We start from the raw sequence: 21,373 nt of genomic DNA, 5'->3' as shown, positions 1-21,373 counted from the left end.
TTAACCTAACCCGCACATCTTTGGACTGTGGGAGGAAACCCACGCAGACACGAGGAGAATGTGCAAACTCCACACAGACAGTGACCCAAGCCGGGAATCGAACCCAGGTCCCTGGAGCTGTGAAGCAGCAGTACTAACCACTGTGCTGCCCCTTATAACAAATCTTATAACAAAACTTATAACAAATCTCAAATTTTTTAAAAAGCTGGAAATATTCAAAAGACCGAATTGCCACAGAATGTTATCTTCCCCCACGGGGGTGCTGTCTGTCTGCTGGGTATTGCCTGGATTTTGTTCAGAGTTTTGGGTTTGATAACCATTGAAAGTCACTGAAATGCGACAACTGCAAAATTTGTGCACCGGAACTGTGTGGGGCGGAGCGGCTTCCGGCGGGACGGGATTGCTGGTCGGACGGGTTTCCGGCGGGACGGGATTGTGCGCTGGGCCGGTTTCCGGTGGGTTCGGTGTGGCGAAGGCGCCGGTTTGTGTGGGATTCTCTTGCTGTGGTGTTGCTAACGCGGTTTCTGGGCGGGTTAATGGCTGATTTATTGATCGGGAGCGTTCGATTCTCCCGCGGCTTCCCGGACATTTTCATTTAGCATTGAGCCGAGTGCGCATGCTCACTGAGGACATCATGGCTGGGACCCTGAAACCCCCCAGAAACTTCAAAAATATCCCCAAAATCTCAAAAATATCCCCAAAACACCCCCTCCCCAAAATACCCCTCTCCCCAAAACACCCCAAACCATCTCCCCAAAACACCCCAAACCATCTCCTCAAAACACCCCAAACCATCTCCCCAAAACACCCCAAACCATCTCCTCAAAACACCCCAAACCATCTCCCCAAAACACCCCAAACCATCTCCCCAAAACACCCCAAACCATCTCCCTAAAACACCCCAAACCATCTCCCTAAAACACCCCAAACCATCTCCCCAAAACACCCCAAACCATCTCCCCAAAACACCCCAAACCATCTCCCTAAAACACCCCAAACCATCTCCCTAAAACACCCCACTCCCCAAACCATCTCCCCAAAACACCCCAAACCATCTCCCTAAAACACCCCAAACCATCTCCCTAAAACACCCCACTCCCCAAACCATCTCCCCAAAACACCTCAAACCATCTCCCAAAACACCTCAAACCATCTCCCCAAAACACCCCACTTCCCAAAACACCCCAAACCATCTCCCCAAAACACCCCACTTCCCAAAACACCCCAAACCATCTCCCCAAAACACCCCACTCCCCAAACCATCTCCCCAAAACACCTCAAACCATCTCCCCAAAACACCCCACTTCCCAAAACACCCCAAACCATCTCCCCAAAACACCCCAAACCATCTCCCCAAAACACCCCACTTCCCAAAACACCCCAAACCATCTCCCCAAAACACCCCAAACCATCTCCCTAAAACACCCCACTCCCCAAACCATCTCCCCAAAACACCCCAAACCATCTCCCTAAAACACCCCACTCCCCAAACCATCTCCCCAAAACACCCCAAACCATCTCCCTAAAACACCCCTCTTCCCAAACCATCTCCCCAAAACACCCCACTTCCCAAACCATCTCCCCAAAACACCCCACTTCCCAAAACACCCCTCTTCCCAAACCATCACCCCAAACCATCTCCCCAAAACACCCCAAACCATCTCCCCAAAACACCCCACTCCCCAAACCATCTCCCCAAAACACCCCACTCCCCAAACCATCTCCCCAAAACACCCCACTCCCCAAAACCATCTCCCCAAAACACCCCACTCCCCAAACCATCTCACCAAAACACCTCACTTCCCAAACCATCTCCCCAAAACACCCCACTCCCCAAAACCATCTCCCCAAAACACCCCCCCTCCCCAAAACACCCCCCCTCCCCAAAACACCCCCCCCTCCCCAAAACACCCCCCCCTCCCAAACCATCTCCCCAAAACACCCCACTCCCCAAAACCATCTCCCCAAAACACCCCACTCCCCAAAACCATCTCCCCAAAACACCCCACTTCCCAAACCATCTCCCCAAAACACCCCACTCCCCAAAACATCTCCCCAAAACACCCCATTCCCCAAACCATCTCCCCAAAACACCCACTTCCCAAACCATCTCCCCAAAACACCCCACTCCCCAAAACATCTCTCCATAACACCCCCTCCCCCAAAACACCCACTCCCCAAAACATCTCTCCAAAACACTCCACTCCCCCAAAACACCCCACTCCCCCAAAACATCTTCCCAAAACACCCTCCTTCCCAAAACACCCTCCTTCCCAAAACACCCCACTCCCCAAAATATCTCCCCAAAACACATCACTCCCCAAAACATCTCCCCAAAACACCCCACTCCCCAAAACACCCTTCTCCCCAAAACACCCCACTCCTCAAAACACCCCACTCCCCAAAATATCTCCCCAAAACACCCCACTCCCCAAAACAAATCTCCTCCCCAAAACATCCCAATCCCCGTCAGAAAGACTCAACCAAAGCCCTCAATACCGCAACCTTCCAAAAATCTCAAAGTAACTCCAAATATAAATCTGAAAACACCCAAAACCCCACAAAATTATCTAACCTCCCCGCCCCATCCACTCACCCCTAAACCTCCCCCACTCTCTGTTACCCGCAAACCCTCACTGTTGCCTGGTCTTGGCCTATGAGCTGCTTCTGGACATTAACAATGGGAGCTTGGGCTGCATCAGACTACATTTACACACAGAGTTTATACTCGTGTTTAATTAAATTTCCTGGATCTTTTACTCCATTTATAAAGCCCTGGACCTCATGGGCTTTATTAATTGCTTTGTTCGCCTGTCCTACCACCTTCAAAGATTTGCACCCTAATCTCCCCACCCCTATCGGTCTCTCTGTTCCTGCACACTCTTGAAACGGTGCAGCTTCACTTCTATTGTCTCACTGTCTCTGCCTGTCCAGAATGTGTTAGTCTACTATGTAGAATTTCATCTGTTATGCCTACCCATTCCTCCAGCCTGTACAATGCCCTCTTTAAAGGCCTTTCGTATCATCGAATCCCTACAGTACAGAAGGAGGCCATTCAGCCCATCGAGTGCGCCGACAACAATCCCACCCAGGTCCTATCCCCGTAACCCCACATATTTACCCTGCTAATCTCCCCGAAACTAGGGCCAATTTAGCATGGCCAATCAACCTAATCCGCACATCTTTGCACTGTGGGAGGAAACTGGAGCACTCGGAGGAAACCCACACAGACACGGGGAGAATGTGCAAACTCCACCCAGACAGTGTGGAAATCGAACCCGGGTCCCTGGCGCTGTGAGGCCATGACGTGGAGATGCCGGCATTGGACTGGGGTGGACACAGTAAGAAGTCTCACAATAGTCACCTGATGAAGGAGCAGTGCTCCGAAAGCTCGTGATTCCAAATAAACCTGTTGGACTTTAACCTGGTGTTGTGAGACCTCTTACTGTGAGGCAGCTGCTAAGCACTGTGCCACCGTGTCGTCTTGTTTATTACATTTCCACATTTTGTGTCATCTGTAAATTTCAAAGTTGTGCCTATACCCAGGTCCAAATTCTTATCCTGGAGTGAGGGATGCAGGGTGAACGCGGAGGATGTTATGGATTGTTCATCTTATTTCATTCCTATTACAGAATCTAAACCAGATTCAATCAGAAGTTGAACGCTGTCCAAACACTCGCAATTATGGCAAATCTGGTAAGTGAGCTGGTTACCGAAATGGGGTGGGAGGGTAGTTTGGAACAGTTTGTGAAGAATTGTGTGCTGGTGTCTGATGTGCAGCTGAACCGTGGAAAGATTTTCTATGTAGCGATTGTGTCAGTCACTCAGCCTGTAGGATCTTGGCACAGAAGGAGGCCATTTACCCATCATGTCTTGTGTTGGCTCTTTCTTTGATTTATTATTGTCACATGTATTGGGATACAGTCAAAAGTATTGTTTCTTGCGCACTATACAGACAAAGCATACCGATCATAGAGAAGGAAAGGAGAGTGCAGAATGTAGTGTTACAGTCATAGCTAGGGTGCAGAGAAAGATCAACTTAATGCAAGGTAAGTCCATTCAAAAGTCTGACAGCAGCAGGGAGGAAGCTGTTCCTGAGTTGGCTGGTACGTGACCTCAGACTTTTGTATCTTTTTCCCGATGGAAGAAGATGGAAGAGAGAATGTCCGGGGTGCGTGGGGTCCTTGATTATGCTGGCTGCTTTGCCGAGGCAGTGGGAAGTGTAGACAGAGTCGATGGATGGGAGGCTGGTTTCATGATGGATTAGGCTACGTTCAAGACCTTTTGTTCTTTCTTGCTGTCTTGGGCAGAGCAGGAGCCCATACCAAGCTGTGATATAACCAGAAAGAATGCTTTCTATGGTGCATCTGTGAAAGTTGACAAGAGTTGTAGCTGACATGCCAAATTTCCTTAGTCTTCTGAGAAAGTAGAGATGTTGGTGGGCTTTCTTAACTATAGTGTCGGCATGGGGGGACCATGGAATGTTGGTGATCTAAACACTTAAAAACTTGAAGCACTCGACCTTTTCTACTTCGTCCCCGTTGATATAGACAGGGGCATGTTCTCCTTTACGCTTCCTGAAGTCAAAGAAGTTTCAAAGAACGAATCCAATTACTCCCACTCTGCAAATGTTTCCTTTTTATATTTTTATCCAATTTTCTTTCATTCCTTTGTGGGACATGGGCGTCGCTGGCTGGGCCAGCATTTATTGCCCATCCCTAGTTGCCTTTGGAGGACAGTTGAGAATTAACCACATTGCTGTGACTCTGGAGTCACATGTAGGCCAGACCGGGTAAGGACAGCAGATTTCCTCCCCTAAAGGACATGAGTGAACCAGATGGGTTTTTTAGCAATCAACAATGGTTTCAGTAGATTCTTATTTCCAGATATTTTTATTGAATTCTAATTCCACCATCTGCTGTGGCGGGATTCGAACCCGGGTCCCCAGAACATTAGCTGAGTTTTTGGATTAATAGTCTAGTGGTAATACCGCTAAGCCATTGCCTCCCCTGCACTGTGATGTCTGTATCCAACGCTCTTCAGGCAATGCATTTTAGATCACAACAACCTGCAGCATTTAAAAAGACGAATCTTCTCATCTCCCCACTCTGTCTTTTTCCAAACATCGTAAATCTGTATCCCTTCTATCACTAGAAATAACCTCTGATTTGCTGTGTCAAAACTGCCAATAATTTGAACATCTCTAAAGGATCTCTACTATATGGCGAATAGTCTGAGCTTCTCTTGTTTCTCCACATGACAGCATTCCCTTATTTTTGGACCCTCTGCAGTAATTACCTTTAATGTGTTTCTAAAAGCAAAATAGCTCGGATGCTGGAAATCTGAAGTGAAAACAGAAAATGCTGGAAAAACTCAGCAGGTCTGGCAGCATCTGTGGAAAGAGAAAAGCAGAGTTAACGTTTTGAGTCCATAGCATTCCTCTTCAGAGTTCTGAAGAAGAGACGTATTAGACTTGAAATGTTAACTTTGTTTCTCCCTCCACAGAAGCTGCTGAGATTTTCCAGCATTTTCTGTTTTCACTCCTAAAGAGTCTGACACTGGCTTTTGCGTGCAGCCGCAGTGTCTCCCAGTAAGTATACACTAGCAGATGCTGAAGAACAGGATATGTAATCCGGGCTCGCTGTCGAATAAGCTCAGCACGATGTGAGGCTGCAGCTCGTGTCTTCCCTTCAGTAACTGGGAGCCATACTGAGCAATCTGAATGCTTTCATCCAAATGTTCCTGAGCAATTTTAACCTATTTAAAAACAACCTCTCGGCCCTGTTGCTCCATTCACCGCGTGGTTTAGTTTTTGCAGCAAATACCAAACTGTAAAATTTGTAAAATCCGAGTCGTTTGATCAAAGATACAAAAGTCTGAGGTCACGTGCCAACTGACTCAAGAACAGCTTCTTCCCTGCTGCTGTCAGACGTTTGAATGGACTTACCTCGCATTAAGCTGATCTTTCTCTACACCCGAGCTATGACTGTAACGCTACATTCTGCACCCTCTCCTTTCCTTCTCTATGAACGGTATGCTTTATTTGTATAACACGCAAGAAACAATACTTTTCACTGTTAATACATGTGACAATAATAAATAAAATAAAATCATTTGAACCTTTCTTGAGCTGTGCACAGTATAACCACTCCGACACTCCCAAGGGGCAGAAAAGCTATGATAAAGGGTAAAAGCTGCTTGATTCTACACGAACAAGGTTTGATGGAAAGAGTAAGACTACTTGACTGTTTGTAGTCCCACCTCTTCTGCTTCTCTTTGCCCTGGGATCAGCCTTGTCTGCGCAGCTTTTGCAGTGCACAGATATGTTTGTGGTGGAGTGTACAGGGAATGCTGAGCGTGTAATGCAGGGAGAGAGAGAGTGATAGAATCGAAACGCTCAACTCATTTAAAAGGTACCTGGATCTGAAGTGCTGGAACCTGCACGGTTACGGACCAGGTGTTGGAATGTGAAGTTTAACTGAGCAGCTAGATTCTTAACACTTTTTTTTTTTGGCCAGCAAAGACTCCTTGGGCTGAATGGCCTCTTTCTGCACTATATCTTTTCTGTGAGCTCTCTGGCTCTCTCGAATCGGATCTTTCAGAGTACGAGGCAATTATTATTGTGTTGCAGCTGATCAGCAGTTCAAGGATATTATTATAATTACAGTGGCACTAGCTGAGATTGTGGTTCATTGCAAGAGCCACACTGACCACGTTGCTGTTTTCTTTCGACAGGGTTCAAGCAGCCAGGCAGTGACCGAGTACACAGTCCGCGTCCCCAAGTAAGAGACTCTCTGATCGTTACTGCCAACACGTGGCAAAAACAGCGGAACGGTTTGGGATTCGCGGGTAAACGGTCTGTCCCAAATCAGCAAGCTGCTTTTGCTCAGTTGCAGCTGATGCTCTCGCTTTGTGTTTGAATGCACGCGGCATTCGTAACAAAGCAGATCAATTAACAGCACGAGTAGAAATAAATCTAAGGAAAGGTGGAGGCTCTGTTAATCAGGGTGATGTTGCTAAGGGCAATTATCAGGACAGCTGACGAAATTCAGGTGGGAAATTAGGTAAAGGGATAGGTCAGCAGAGAGAGAGAGGCAGAGTTTTAAGGAGATATTTCAGTAAAGACACACAGAAGATAGGAGCAGGAGGAGGCCATTTGGCCCTTCAAGCCTGCTCTGCCATTCATTACAATCATGGCTGATCGTCCAACTCAATAGCCTAATCCTGCTTTCTCCCCATAACCTTTGATCCCATTCGCCCCAAGTGCTATATCCAGCCGTCCCTTGAATACATTCAATGTTTTGGCGTCAACTACTTCCTGTGGTAATGAATTCCACAGGCTCACCGCTCTTTGGGTGAAGAAATGTCTCCTCACCTCCGTCCTAAATGGTCTACCCCGAATCCTCAGACTGTGACCCCTGGTTCTGGGCTCCCCCACCATCGGGAACATCCTCCCTGCATCTACCCTGTCTAGTCTTGTTAGAATTTTATAAGTCTCTATGAGATCCCCACTCATTCATCTGAACTCCAGCGAAAACAATCCTAACCTAGTCAATCTTTCCTCATACATCAGTCCCGCCATCCCCGGAATCAGCCTGGTAAACCTTCGCTGCACTCCCTCGAGAGCAAGAACATCCTTCCTCAGAAAAGGAGACCAAAACTGCACACAGGACTCCAGGTGTGGCCTCACCAAGGCCCTGTATAATTACAACAACACATCCCTGCTCCTGTACTCGAAACCTCTCGCAATGAAGGCCAACATACCATTTACCTTCTTTACCGCCTACTGCACCTGCATGCTTACCTTCAGTGACTGGTGCACAAGGACACCCAGGTCCCACTGCACACTCCCCTCTTCCAATTTACAGCCATTCAGGTAGTAATCTGCCGACTTGTTTTTGCTTCCAAAGTGAATTACCTCACACTTATCCAAATTATGCTGCATCTGCCATGGATTTGCCCACTCTCCCAACCTGTTCAGATCATTCTGAAGGATCTCTGCATCCTTGTTACAGTTCACCCTCCCACCCAACTTGGTATCATCTGCAAACTTTAAGATGTTACATTTTGTCCCCTCATCCACACCATTAATATATATTGTGAATAGCTGAGGTCCCAGCACCAATCCCTATGGCACCCCACTAGTTACTGCCTGCCAATTTGAAAAGCACCCATTCATTCCTACTCTTTGTTTCCTCTCTGCCAACCAGTTTTCTATCCATCTCAATACACTTTCCCCAATCCCATGCGTTTTACATTTCAGTGAGAAAGAAAAACTCGAGGGCAGATTTGGGGTGTTGCATTTGGGGCGTGGAGGGATGGCAGAGAAAGTAACTGGGAGGAGATATAGGTGGGGAATGTGGTGGGGTGAGGGTGGGTGTGTGGGGGGGTGGAGAGAGTTGGAGTCAGGATGTTGGGGTGGGAGCTGCATTGGGGTGAGAGTTAGGGGGCTTGATAAGGGTGGGGTGAAAGGTCAGGGTGGGATGAGAGGTCAGAGGGTAGTGTGAAGCTGGAGGATGTGGGAAAGGGGGCACAGGGTGACTTGAGGGTTGGGTGGGGTGTGTGGGTGATGGCAGGTTGGGGGTGGTGGGGGTTAATGGGCTGATCATTAAACATAAAACCATTCTCTTCCCAGGAACAACACCAAGAAACACAACATCATGGCGTTCAATGCTGCAGATAAAATCAACTTCTCCACGTGGACACAGGTAAGACCGGCAGGGCAGGGAGAGAGAGCGGCTCTGAACCCCAACAGGGTGAGAGAGAGAGAAAGTTGTGGTGGTGCTGTAAGGAAGGGAGATGGAGGAAGAGAGAGTTGTGGAGCCACCACAGGGTGAGGGAGCCTCAGATGTGCCTGAGCTGCTCAGTGTTCCAGCAGTTTGTATTATTCGTTCATGTGGACCGGAACTAAAACTCCAGTTTTCTAAGAGCCAAGCAAAAAGCTTCAGCCCAACAGAGGATCTTATTCAAATCTATAAAATATCTGTGTGTGTGTGTCAGTGTGTGTGTGTGTCAGTGTGTGTGTGTCAGTGTGTGTGTGTGTGTCAGTGTGTGTGTATGTCAGTGTGTGTGTGTGTGTCAGTGTGTGTGTGTGTCAGTGTGTGTGTGTGTCAGTGTGTGTGTGTGTGTCAGTGTGTGTGTGTGTCAGTGTGTGTGTGTGTCAGTGTGTGTGTGTGTGCGTCAGTGTGTGTGCGTCAGTGTGTGTGCGTCAGTGTGTGTGCGTCAGTGTGTGTGCGTCAGTGTGTGTGCGTCAGTGTGTGTGCGTCAGTGTGTGTGCGTCAGTGTGTGTGCGTCAGTGTGTGTGTGTCAGTGTGTGTGTGTGTCAGTGTGTGTGTGTGTCAGTGTGTGTGTGTGTGTGTGTGTCAGTGTGTGCGTGTGTCAGTGTGTGCGTGTGTCAGTGTGTGCGTGTGTGCGTGTGTCAGTGTGTGCGTGTGTCAGTGTGTGCGTGTGTCAGTGTGTGCGTGTGTCAGTGTGTGCGTGTGTCAGTGTGTGCGTGTGTGTGTGTCAGTGTGTGTGTGTCAGTGTGTGTATGTCAGTGTGTCAGCGTGTGTATGTCAGTGTGTGTGTGTCAGTGTGTGTGTGTGTGTCAGTGTGTGTTTGTGTCAGTGTGTGTTTGTGTCAGTGTGTGTTTGTGTCAGTGTGTGTGTGTCAGTGTGTGTGTGTCAGTGTGTGTGTGTCAGTGTGTGTGTGTCAGTGTGTGTGTGTGTCAGTGTGTGTGTGTGTCAGTGTGTGTGTGTGTCAGTGTGTGTGTGTGTCAGTGTGCGTGTGTGTCAGTGTGTCAGCGTGTGTATGTCAGTGTGTCAACGTGTGTGTGTCAGTGTGTCAGCGTGTGTGTCAGTGTGTCAGCGTGTGTGTGTCAGCGTGTGTGTGTCAGCGTGTGTGTGTGTGTGTCAGTGTGTGTGTGTGTCAGTGTGTGTGTGTGTCAGTGTGTGTGTGTGTCAGTGTGTGTGTGTGTCAGTGTGTGTGTGTGTCAGAGTGTGTGTGTGTCAGAGTGTGTGTGTCAGAGTGTGTGTGTATGTCTGTCTGTGTGTATGTCTGTGTGTATATCTGTGTGTATATCTGTGTGTGTGTGTCAGTGTGTCGGGGGATTGTTGACGCCTCTGGCTGTCATCATTTTCCCTGGCATTGTTGGGGACTGTTCTGTAAAATTCGTTATTTTCTCTGAGGCTAAAATGGAGCGTGATCTGAGCAACAAGAAGATTTACCAGGAAGAGGAGCAACCCATATTTGGTGCTGGCAGTGAGTTTGGCAAAAAGCTGCGAGAGGAATCCCGCAAGAAGAAGTTTGGGATCGTCACCCGAGAGTTCAAAGCTGAAGACCAGCCCTGGCTGCTGAGAGTGAATGGGAAAGCCGGCCGCAAGTAAGTGACACACCGTCGACTTATTGATAAGCAGCTGGAAGCAGCCCCCCCGCCACCCGGCCAGTCTAATGCTCCCCTTTCTCCCCCCTTTAAGGTTTAAAGGTCAGAGGAAAGGTGGGGTCACGGAAAATGCCTCCTACTACATCTTTACCCAGTGTCCAGACGGGGCATTCGAAGCATTTCCTGTGAACGCCTGGTACAACTTTGTCCCTGTAGCAAAACACAAGACGCTGACTGCGGAGGAGGCAGAGGAGGAGTGGGGAAGGTAATGACCAAGCGCACGTGGCCACAAGAATTCTGCTCCACCCTCCCTCCCCCGCTCTTCATGCTCTGCCACTCAACTCTCACCTGCAGATGGACAGTGGCTCAGCTGAGTAATCAATTTCACCTCAATCCTGGTGCCATTGGGTTTTAAGAAACTTTTTCAATGTTAGAAACATAGAAAAACTACAGCACAAAACAGGCCCTTCGGCCCCACAAGTTGTGCCGAACATATCCCTACCTTTTAGACCTACCTATAACCCTCCATCCTATTAAGTCCCATGTACTCATCCAGGAGTCTCTTAACTGACCCTATTGAGTTTGCCTCCACCACCACTGACGGCAGCCGATTCCACTCGCCCACCACCCTGTGTGTGAAAAACTTCCCCCGAACATTTCCCCTGTACCTACCCCCCAGCACCTTAAACCTGTGCCCTCTCATAGCAGCCATTTCCACGCTGGGAAAAAGCCTCTGAGAGTCCACCCGATCTATGCCTCTCAACATCTTATATACCTCTATTAGGTCTCCTTTCATCCTACGTCTCTCCAAGGAGAAAAGACTGAGCTCCCTCAGCCTATCCTCATAAGGCATGCCACTCAGTCCAGGCACCATCCTTGTAAATCTCCTCTGCACCCTTTCAATCTTTTCCACATCCTTCCTGTAATGAGGCGACCAGAACCGAGCACAGTACTCCAAGTGGGGTCTGACGAGGATCTTATATAGCTGCATCATTATCCCCGGACTCCTAAACTCAATCCCTCGATTGATAAAGGCCAGCACACCATATGCCTTCTTAACCACCTCCTCCACCTGCGGGGCCGATTTTAGAGTCCGATGGACCCGGACCCCAAGGTCCTTCTGATCATCTACAGCTAAGAGTCTTTTCCTTTATATTGTACTCCTTCATCCCATTTAACCTGCCAAAATGGACCACTACGCATTTATCTGGGTTGAAGTCCATCTGCCACTTCTCCGCCCAGTCTTGCATCCTATCTATGTCCCTCTGTAACTTCTGACGTCCCTCCAGACTATCCACAACCCCACCAACCTTCGTGTCGTCGGCAAACTTACCAACCCATCCCTCCACTTCCTCATCCAGTTCGTTTATGAAAATGACGAACAGCAAGGATCCCAGAACAGATCCCTGGGGCACACCACTGGTGACCGACCTCCATTTAGAAAAAGACCCATCTATACCCACTCTCTGCCTCCTTTGGGCAAGCCAGTTCTGGATCCACAGGGCAGCAGCCCCTTGATATGATATGCATATCAATAACACATATTGATATGCGTTACCCAGGGAATAAAACTCCTGTTAGAGCCCCCCGACCCTGCTGGGAGGTGGGAATAAGCCTCTGATAAATTCACAGATCATTCCTATCGAGGAATTTCCAATCAAATATAATAATAAAGACAGATTTGACCGTGGAAATTGGAGCCTCTTGTTCAATTGTCCCACCACTAGAAGTGAGCTGGTATTTAATAAAATCCAAGGTTTAGAATTAATGTTTGTTTTTGTAAGGCAGGGTCCTGGGGTTACAATGCGGCAGAGAGCCCTGACTCAGCTTTCCTGCCCCGAGGAGGCTAACTGAATATATATTAGCCCCTCGATATCCCTGCTGGATTGTTTGTGTCAGCACCGCAGTGAGTGTCCAAACACTGGATAACTGAGAGTGACATCGGAGCTGTGTTTGACCACGACCTCACAGAGGGAACAGAGCCAGCTAGCCACACCTATGGCTTACATGATGTGGAGATGCCGGCGTTGGACTGGGGTGGGCACAGTAAGAAGTCTCACAACACCAGGTTAAAGTCCAACAGGTTTATTTGGAATCGCAAGCTTTCGGAGCGCTGCTCCTTCATCAGGTGAGTCACGGAGTAGTGCTCTGAAAGCTCGTGCTATCAGATAAACCTGTTGGACTTTAACCTGGTGTTGTGAGACTTCTTACTGTATGGTTTACAGAGCCGCAATCCACAAGCACATCATCCCTTCTGTACCAGGGGCTGTCCTGAGAGATGTAAAGACACAGTTTGCTTATTGCCGGTTGGCTCGACATTCTGTGATTTCAGTTCCTGCACCTTATCGTTTCTCTCTCTCTCTCTCTCTCTCTCTCTCGAATACCTGGAAATCCTCACAACGGGCCCCATTGTTCAGACGTAACAAAGTGGTGAATCATTTCAGCATCATGCTGCAGAAGAGGCTGAAGGATCAGGACCGAGATGATGGAGACGAGGAGGAAGAGAAGCAAAAGAAAGGCAAGGAGAGAAAGAAGAAAGGGAACGACCTCCGAATCCATGACCTGGAAGACGACCTGGAAATGAGCTCGGACGAGAATGACGAGGAAAGCGATGAGGACAGTGAGTGACCGGCAGATGCTCCCAAAGCCGTCCCGTCCAGTGCCTCTCCCCTCCAACCCTGCCCCTCCGTGCCCCACCCCGTTGTGCCCTGCCTCTCTGCCATTCCCTGCCCCCTGCCATGCCCCACCCCCTGCCATGCCCCACCCCTCACCCACTGTGCCCCGTTCCCCCCCTCCCCCACCGTGCCCTCCCCTCGCCACACCCCTCCCCTCGAATGCCAGCCTCCCCTTCCCTCGCGTGCCCTCTCTCTCTCTCTCTCTCCCCCTCCCCCACCCCCACAGCTTGGGGCTATGTCAATGAAGGTAGAATGTCAACATCAGTTAAAAATCAACAGAGGAAACTCAGTAACTGTTTCCTGTCCCACTCCTTGTCCGGTTGTGAGTGCACCATCTCCTGACATCATCCAGACAATCATCTTGTCTTCCCAGTCTGACAGGGATTGGATTTGATGAGCCGCAGTGTGTAAGCCTGTGTGTGGATCAGCCCTCAGCGATGCCCACCTTTCACCCAGAATGTCCCCTCGTTATCCCAAATAACTGCAAATCCTCCGGAAAATCAGTTGGCTGGAACTGAAGAAAACGCAGTCCAGTTTGGGGCGTGGGTCACCGTGTCTCCCAGAGAGGGTGTGACAGGTGGGCACCGGCTCCAGGCCTGGACTTTCCTGGAATCACGGATTTGTTTTGCGACTTGTTTTACTTTCTGCAGGAAGTGGGAAAAAAGACACAAAGGCTCCGAAGAAAGGGAAAGCAGCAGCAAAGAGAAAGAAGAAGAAAGCTTCCGATGACGAGGCCTTTGAGGACAGTGATGATGGAGATTTTGAGGGGCAGGAGGTGGATTATATCTCCGATGATGAATCCAGGTATCTGCTCTGTCTTTACCTGCTTTGGGCGTGTTTATGATTCCTCTCCAGTTTCCACAGCAGTTCTGCTGGGACAGCTGATTCCATCGTGTCGCCGCACTGGGCTGTGTCTGATTGTAAACCCCCTTCTGTCTGATTTTCAGTGACAATAATGAAGAGGAGGCAGAGAAAGGAAAAGCTGATAAAGGCGAAGAGGGACCCAAAGGTATTTGGCCACTCTGTTTGTCTCTTTACCCTGATGCAGGGTCACCCTGACAGGGTCAGGATGGAGCTGGGTCCTGATGGGGAGGGGGGAGCAGGAGCGGAGTGTCAGGGTGGCCGGGAGAGGCAGGTGCGCAGTGTTTCAGCAGGGGCTTTTGAAAGCTGCCCTCTGCCTTTCCCCCTCCTCCCTTTGCCCCCTCCTCCAGTCTGCCTCTGCTCTTTTCCCCACTCCCCCCCCCCTTTGCCTTCCGCTGCCCCCCTGCACTCCCCCTCTCTCTCCAGTTGCGTACAGGGACGAGGGTTTTGAATTGTGCTGTCACGATGTTTTTCAGGTATTGATGAGAGCGCTGCATCGGAGAGCAGTGAAGAGAGTGAAGAGGAGAAACCCAATGAAGAGAAAGATGAGGAGGAGGAGGAGAAGAAATCTGCAGCTCCGGACAAGAGGGAAAAGAAGAAAAAAGGTGAGAATTGGAATTGCTTTTCCAGCTGCCGTTCCTCTTCCTGTCCTGTGTGATTCTTGGTGCTGTAGCTGTGGACGCAAACAGACGATTGTACTCGAAGCGTAACTATCAATCCCTTTGTAAAGATTCCCCAGCGCACACGCACAAACAAAGGACAAAAAAGTCTTTTCAGAGGCGGGTTCTGGGGAATAGGCTTTGTAAAATAAAGGATAAAGATGTTGCTCTGAAGCTCCCTGGTGTGATGACGGGGCCACTGGTTCCGAGATGTCTGGAGGTTCTCGCCCACGGAGCCTCGGCATGGGGATGATTATGGACCTGGATCAATTCTTATCTCAGCTTTGCAGGTTGCTAAATGCAGACACGTTACATTCTGGCTACAGGTTGATAACTGCACGCGGTATTTCAGACAAGGTAGAGGAGAGTGAGTTAGGGAACCCTTTCCTTCTCAGCTTATTGCCCATAATACACAGAGTTCAAAAACAATAGGTTCAAAACCTAAAGCTCCCCGGTCGGGTGATTTACAATAAATCACCACCAGTGCACAGTGGCAGCTGTGTGTACTATCTACAGGAGGCACTGCAGGAACTCACTAATGTTCCTTAGGCAGCACCTTCCAAACCCATGACCACTACCGTCTAGAAGGACAGGAGCAGCAGACACCTGGAAACACCACCATCTGGAGGTTCCCCTCCAAATCACTTACCATCCTGACTTGGAAATATATCGCCATTCCTTCACTGTCGCTGGGTCAAAATTCTCAAACTCTCTCCCTAACAGCACAGTGGGTGTACCTACACCACATGGACTGCAGCGGTTTAAGAAGGCAGATCACCTTCTGAAGGAACCTGGCCTGGCCAATAAATGTTTGCCTTGCCAGTGATGTCACATCCCGTAAATGGGATGGCACGGTAGCACAGTGGTTAGCACTGCTGCTTCACAGCTCCAGGGTCCCGGGTTCGATTCCTGGCTCGGGTCACTGTCTGTGTGGAGTTTGCACATTCTCCTCGTGTCTGCGTGGGTTTCCTCCGGGTGCTCCGGTTTCCTCCCACAGTTCAAAGATGTGCGGGTTAGGTTGATTGGCCAGGTTAAAAATTGCCCTTTAGAGTCCTGAGATTCGTAGGTTAGTGGGATTAGCGGGTAAATATGTGGGGGTAGGGCCTGGTTGGGATTGTGGTCGGTGCAGACTCGATGGGCCGAATGGCCTCCTTCTGCACTGTAGGGTTTCTATGATTTCTATGAAATGAATAAAAAGAAGCCACCATCATTAAAGTAGTTTTTCCCAACAGTTCAGAGAATTGCAGTTAAAACAAACTCTTCCTCCTTCCAGTCCAATGCTGACCAGGTAGCTGAAATCATGTGACTTCCTCAGCACGCAAGTTGGCCGTCCAAAGTGAACTTGCAACCCTTTGTTTAAAAAGTCCAAATAATGCAATTGCATGATATGGTTTTCCCAACAATGCACAGATACAAGCACAGACATGCACTGAAACGGAGAGAGGCATGTAGAAGTAAGGAACAGGTTGTCTGGGAACAGACGGACTGGGTGTATTAGTCACTGGGTAATGATCAGGAGGGGAGTTACCCCGCACCACCAGCACAGGACGTGAGCAATGCGGCTCAATTGTCAGGTGCTTCAGGGTGAGATGGGCTTTGAAGCTGAAGGTTTGGGAGCTGAGGTGTAATTTATTTGTTCTGCTCCTCACAGACAGCAGTGATGAATCAGAATCTTCAGATGAGAGTGACATTGAGTCTGAAGCTGCCTCGGCCCTTTTCATGTTGGTGAGTTTCTCACATTCAGAATGCAGACCCCCCCCTCTCCCCCCAACAGGAGGTTGTGTCCTCTCTTTAACACTTTGTTTCTCTCTCTGTTCAAAGAAGAAGAAAACTCCTCCAAAGAAAGATTGGAAAGGATCAAACAACAGCTCCCGTGGGAACAGCCGGCCGGGCACCCCCACCCCACAGATCAGCACCTCATCCACACTCAAAGCAGCTGCCAGCAAACTGGAACAAGGTGGAGAGAGTTCACCTCACGCCTAACACAGCCAGACTGCAGCAGGGGAGAGGGGGAGGAGGGCAGGAGCCAGATCCCCTGGGACAGGGGCTGGGGTGAGATGAGGAACCCGGGATATGTGGGAAGGGGCTGGCTCCGGGGGGAGGGGGGGGTCAGAGCTGAGTACCCAGGGGTGGGGGGGCAGGACTGGGCTGGGCTGGGTCCCCAGGGTGGGGGGGGCAGGGCTGGGTCTCCAGGGTGGGGGGGGGGGGGGCAGGGCTGGGCTGGGTCCCCAGGGTGGGTGGTGGGAAGGGGGATGGGCTGGGCTGGGTCCCCAGGGTGGGTGATGGGAAGGGGGATGGGCTGGGCTGGGTCTCCAGGGTGGGGGGGGGGGGGGGGGGGGGGGCAGGGCTGGGCTGGGTCCCCAGGGTGGGTGATGGGAAGGGGGATGGGCTGGGCTGGGTCCACAGGGTGGGTGATGGGAAGGGGGCTGGGCTGGGTCTCCAGGGTGGGGGGGGGGGGGGCAGGGCTGGGCTGGGTCCCCAGGGTGGGTGATGGGAAGGGGGATGGGCTGGGTCCCCAGGGTGGGTGGTGGGAAGGGGGATGGGCTGGGCCGGGTCCTCAGGGTGGGTGGTGGGAAGGGGGATGGGCTGGTCTGGGTCCCCAGGGTGGGTGGTGGGAAGGGGGATGGGCTGGGCTGGGTCCCCAGGGTGGGTGGTGGGAAGGGGGCTGGGCTGGGTCCCCAGGGTGGGTGATGGGAAGGGGGATGGGCTGGGCCGGGTCCTCAGGGTGGGTGGTGGGAAGGGGGATGGGCTGGTCTGGGTCCCCAGGGTGGGTGGTGGGAAGGGGGATGGGCTGGGCTGGGTCCCCAGGGTGGGTGGTGGGAAGGGGGATGGGCTGGGTCCCCAGGGTGGGTGATGGGAAGGGGGCTGGGCTGGGCTGGGTCCCCAGGGTGGGTGGTGGGAAGGGGGATGGGCTGGGCTGGGTCCCCAGGGTGGGTGATGGGAAGGGGGCTGGGCTGGGTCCCCAGGGTGGGTGGTGGGGAGGGGGAGGGATGGGGGTCTAGGCTGGGTCCCCAGGGTGGGGGGACAGGGCTGGGCTGGGTCCCCAGGACGGGTGGTGGGGGAGGGGTGGGGGGCAGGACTGGGCTGGGTCCCAAGGGTGCGGGGACAGGGCTGGGCTGGGTCCCCAGGGTGGTTGGGGGGGGAAGGATAGGGGACTGGGCTGGGTCCCTAGGGTGGGTGGGGCAGGGCTGGGCTGGATCCCCAGGGTAGGGGGGCAGGGCTGGGCTGGATCCCCAGGGTGGATGGTGGAGGAGGGATAGGGGGCTGTCCTGGGCCCCCAGGGTGGTGGGGGCAGAGCTGGGCTGGGCTGGGTCCCCAGGGTGAGTGGTGGGGGAGGGATGGGGCGCTGGGCTGGGTCCCCAGGGTGGGGGGGGGGGGGGGCGCTGGGCTGGGTCCCCAGGGTGGGGGGGTTTTGGTTTCCTTACTTGAGAAAGGATATACTGGCACTGGAAGGGGTGCAGAGGAGATTCACTCGGTTGATTCTGGAGTTGAGAGGGTTGACTTATGAGGAGAGACTGAGTAGACTGGGGCTATACTCATTGGAATTCAGAAGAATGAGGGGAGATCTCATAGAAACATATAAGATTATGAAGGGAATAGATAAGATAGAAGCAGGGAAGTTGTTTCCACTGGCGGGTGAAACTGGAACTAGGGGGCATGGCCTCAAAATAAGGGGAAGCAGATTTAGGACTGAGTTGAGGAGGAACTTCTTCACACAAAGGGTTGTGAATCTGTGGAATTCCCTGCCCAATGAAGCAGTTGCGGCTACCTCATTGAATGTTTTTAAGGCAAGGATAGATAAATTTTTGAACAGTAAAGGAATTAAGGGTTATGGTGAGCGGGCGGGTAAGTGGAGCTGAGTCCACAAAAAGATCAGCCATGATCTTATTGAATGGCGGAGCAGGCTCGAGGGGCCAGATGGCCGATTCCTGCTCCTAGTTCTTATGGTAGCAGGGGAGGGCTGGGCTGGGTCCCCAGGATGGGTGGGGGGGTGCTGGGCTGGGTCCCCAGGATGGGGGGGTTTTGGTTTCCTTACTTGAGAAAGGATATACTGGCACTGGAAGGGGTGCAGAGGAGATTCACTCGGTTGATTCTGGAGTTGAGAGGGTTGACTTATGAGGAGAGACTGAGTAGACTGGGGCTATACTCATTGGAATTCAGAAGAATGAGGGGAGATCTCATAGAAACATATAAGATTATGAAGGGAATAGATAAGATAGAAGCAGGGAAGTTGTTTCCACTGGCGGGTGAAACTGGAACTAGGGGGCATGGCCTCAAAATAAGGGGAAGCAGATTTAGGACTGAGTTGAGGAGGAACTTCTTCACACAAAGGGTTGTGAATCTGTGGAATTCCCTGCCCAATGAAGCAGTTGCGGCTACCTCATTGAATGTTTTTAAGGCAAGGATAGATAAATTTTTGAACAGTAAAGGAATTAAGGGTTATGGTGAGCGGGCGGGTAAGTGGAGCTGAGTCCACAAAAAGATCAGCCATGATCTTATTGAATGGCGGAGCAGGCTCGAGGGGCCAGATGGCCGATTCCTGCTCCTAGTTCTTATGGTAGCAGGGGAGGGCTGGGCTGGGTCCCCAGGATGGGTGGGGGGGTGCTGGGCTGGGTCCCCAGGATGGGGGGTGGGGGGGGGCTGCTGGGCTGGGTCCCCAGGGTAGGTGGCGGGGGGGGACTGCAGGGCTGGGCTGGGCTGGTCCCCAGGGTAGGTGGGGGGGGGGGGACTGCAGGGCTGGGCTGGGCTGGTCCCCAGTGAGGGGTGGGGGTGGCAGGGCTGGGTCCCTGGGGGATGTGCAGCCGGCCTGGGTAATGCAGGAGTTGACTGGATCCTAGCAGTGCTGGGAGCTGCAGAAAGGGAATAAGATCCGTGTTTTGTTCATTCCCAGGGAAGCGGCAGGCTGGCTCTGCAGAAACTCCAGTGGCCAAGCGGCTGAAGATGGACGCCGGGGCACAGTCGGCATCGGGTAAATCCACACCACAGCCACAATCCGGAAAATCCACGCCCAGCAGCGGGTGAGTGCAACATGTGTGTCGGGGGGGGTGGGGAGTATAACGGGGGGGGGGGGGGGGGGGGGGCTCTGTGATGTGAGACAGATTGATGGATTAGGGTGGGGTTGGGTTATGGAGACAGTGGAGGCGGGGGTGGATTGTTTTGAGGCAGTGTTCAGTGCTGTCAGTGAGTTGGTTCCTCGTGTTTAACCCTTTCCTCCCCACCCCCGTTCCAGTGACATTCAGCTAACGGAGGACGCCGTCCGGCGATACCTCATCCGGAAACCCATGACCACCAAGGACCTGTTGAAGAAATTTCAAACCAAGAAGACGGGTCTGAGTAGTGAGCAGACGGTGAACGTACTGGCACAGATCCTGAAAAAACTCAACCCCGAGCGTAAGATGATTAATGAGAAGATGCACTTCTTCCTGAAGGAGGGGAATTGAGAGGCGCCCAGTCTGTGTGTATGTAGCTTTTTGTTCTGTTCCTGTGTGTGTGTACCGGGTGATCTCTCTGTCCTACTGTACAAGATGGTGATAGTTGTGCCCTGGACCCAGCACTTCCTTCCTCAGTGGCAGCCTGGGCTTCCATTCCAGCCGGGACCGGTAGCTGGAGGGGTGAAGGGTTTTATATTTAAGGTAGGTTTCACCCACAGCGCAGACTGACTGGTAAATCGAACCATGGTCATTCTCACTCGGGGGGGGGGGCGGTGGGACTGCTGAAATTCACATTGTGCGGTCGATACTGTTCTGTAGCTGGTGCCTGTGGTATTGGAACTGCTCCACATTCCAGTCACTGCTTTGGGAAATCCCTCACCTCAGACAGACACCAACATCCTCAGCTCCACCGCGGCTGTCACTGAGAGTTTCACAGGGAGGGTGGCTGATCAGACTGAACCCAGCAGAGAGCTCCCTGGATAGAATGAGGCTAAACAATCCCCACACAGGCTCAGGAAACAAGGTGCTTGACATCAAAACACAACTGTTTACAAAGAGACCGTGTGGGGTTAGAATGGGCAGCCAACCTTAAATGACAGAATTAAACAAAGCAAATGCCTTCTCTCCTCTCAGTGATGGTCAGAGTAGGTGTATGGAGAAAAAGCAGGGATTGAGAATAAGCTACACACACCAGCCCCAGTGGACTGTTACAGAACAGCCTCGGGGGTGGCGGGTGGTGGTGATATGGTTTGGGCTGGGATTGGGGTGAAGCGGGAGGGGGGATCAGGGGAAGGCAGAACAGAAGAGGATTATTCCTGTTGCTGGAGTTAACTGTGTAAAGACAGTGCTGTGAGTGAGGTGGAGACTGCATGAGGTTGTGTTATTTCCCGGTGCTGGTTCTGTCAGGGTGTTCATTTTACTCACTGTCTGTATTAACTGTGTAATGTCCCACATGTAATGGTTAAGGCTGGACCTGTTATCCAATAAAATGGCCAATGGTTTTCATCCTGATTTGTTTCAACTCTGGTATCAGTGGAGCTGAAATGTTAGTTGTGGACGCAATGGGACAACCAAGGTGACTGGAGCTTGGGCAAAGGGCGAGAGGGCTTTCACTGGTAATGGTATCAACATGACAATCAAATTCAGCAGCCCTGAGCTAGAGACGGAGCAAAAACTGACACAGTTTCTACACTTGATCAATGTCCAGTATTTACTATTGAAGTATCTGTGTGCATACATGTCAGTCTGCGCGTGCCGGTCTGGGCGTGCGCGTGCCGGTCTGGGCGTGCGCGTGCCGGTCTGGGCGTGCGCGTGCCGGTCTGGGCGTGCGGGCGCCAGTCTGCGTGCGTGCGCGTGTTGATCTACGCACGTGCGCGCGCCGGTCTG

The 21,373-nt window shown here is 51.5% G+C and overlaps 1 protein-coding gene across 3 annotated transcripts; it reads left to right on the top strand.

Moving 5' to 3' along the window:
* The first annotated feature begins 381 nt into the window (after positions 1-381).
* Positions 382-20,998, top strand: gtf2f1 (general transcription factor IIF, polypeptide 1). 3 transcript variants are annotated; one of them, XM_078234968.1, is made up of 14 exons: positions 382-455; positions 3,633-3,696; positions 6,736-6,782; positions 8,636-8,708; positions 10,167-10,360; positions 10,455-10,625; positions 12,778-12,980; positions 13,686-13,839; positions 13,983-14,044; positions 14,373-14,501; positions 16,207-16,280; positions 16,380-16,512; positions 19,447-19,573; positions 19,786-20,998. In XM_078234968.1, exons 2-14 carry the CDS (start codon positions 3,685-3,687, stop codon positions 19,994-19,996), a joined length of 1,590 nt encoding a protein of 529 aa, XP_078091094.1. In that variant the 5' UTR covers positions 382-455; positions 3,633-3,684; the 3' UTR covers positions 19,997-20,998. The 3 variants fall into 3 exon arrangements, with proteins under 3 accessions (XP_078091094.1, XP_078091092.1, XP_078091093.1); XM_078234966.1 differs by having other exon boundaries at positions 16,377-16,512; XM_078234967.1 differs by having other exon boundaries at positions 415-481; positions 16,377-16,512.
* The last annotated feature ends 375 nt before the right edge of the window (positions 20,999-21,373 follow it).

The sequence above is a fragment of the Mustelus asterias genome, chromosome 19, assembly GCF_964213995.1.
Source record: "Mustelus asterias chromosome 19, sMusAst1.hap1.1, whole genome shotgun sequence".
In the NCBI taxonomy this organism is placed as follows: domain Eukaryota; kingdom Metazoa; phylum Chordata; class Chondrichthyes; order Carcharhiniformes; family Triakidae; genus Mustelus; species Mustelus asterias.
This window is presented reverse-complemented; position numbering and strand designations above follow the sequence as displayed.

What these genes read in the sequence shown, in the direction of transcription:
- gtf2f1 (XM_078234966.1), top strand. An exon ending in ACTTCTCCACGTGGACACAG is followed by an intron (nt 8,709 to 10,166) that starts GTAAGACCGGCA and finishes ATTTTCTCTGAG; the next exon opens with GCTAAAATGGAGCGTGATCT. An exon ending in AATGGGAAAGCCGGCCGCAA is followed by an intron (nt 10,361 to 10,454) that starts GTAAGTGACACA and finishes CCCCCCTTTAAG; the next exon opens with GTTTAAAGGTCAGAGGAAAG.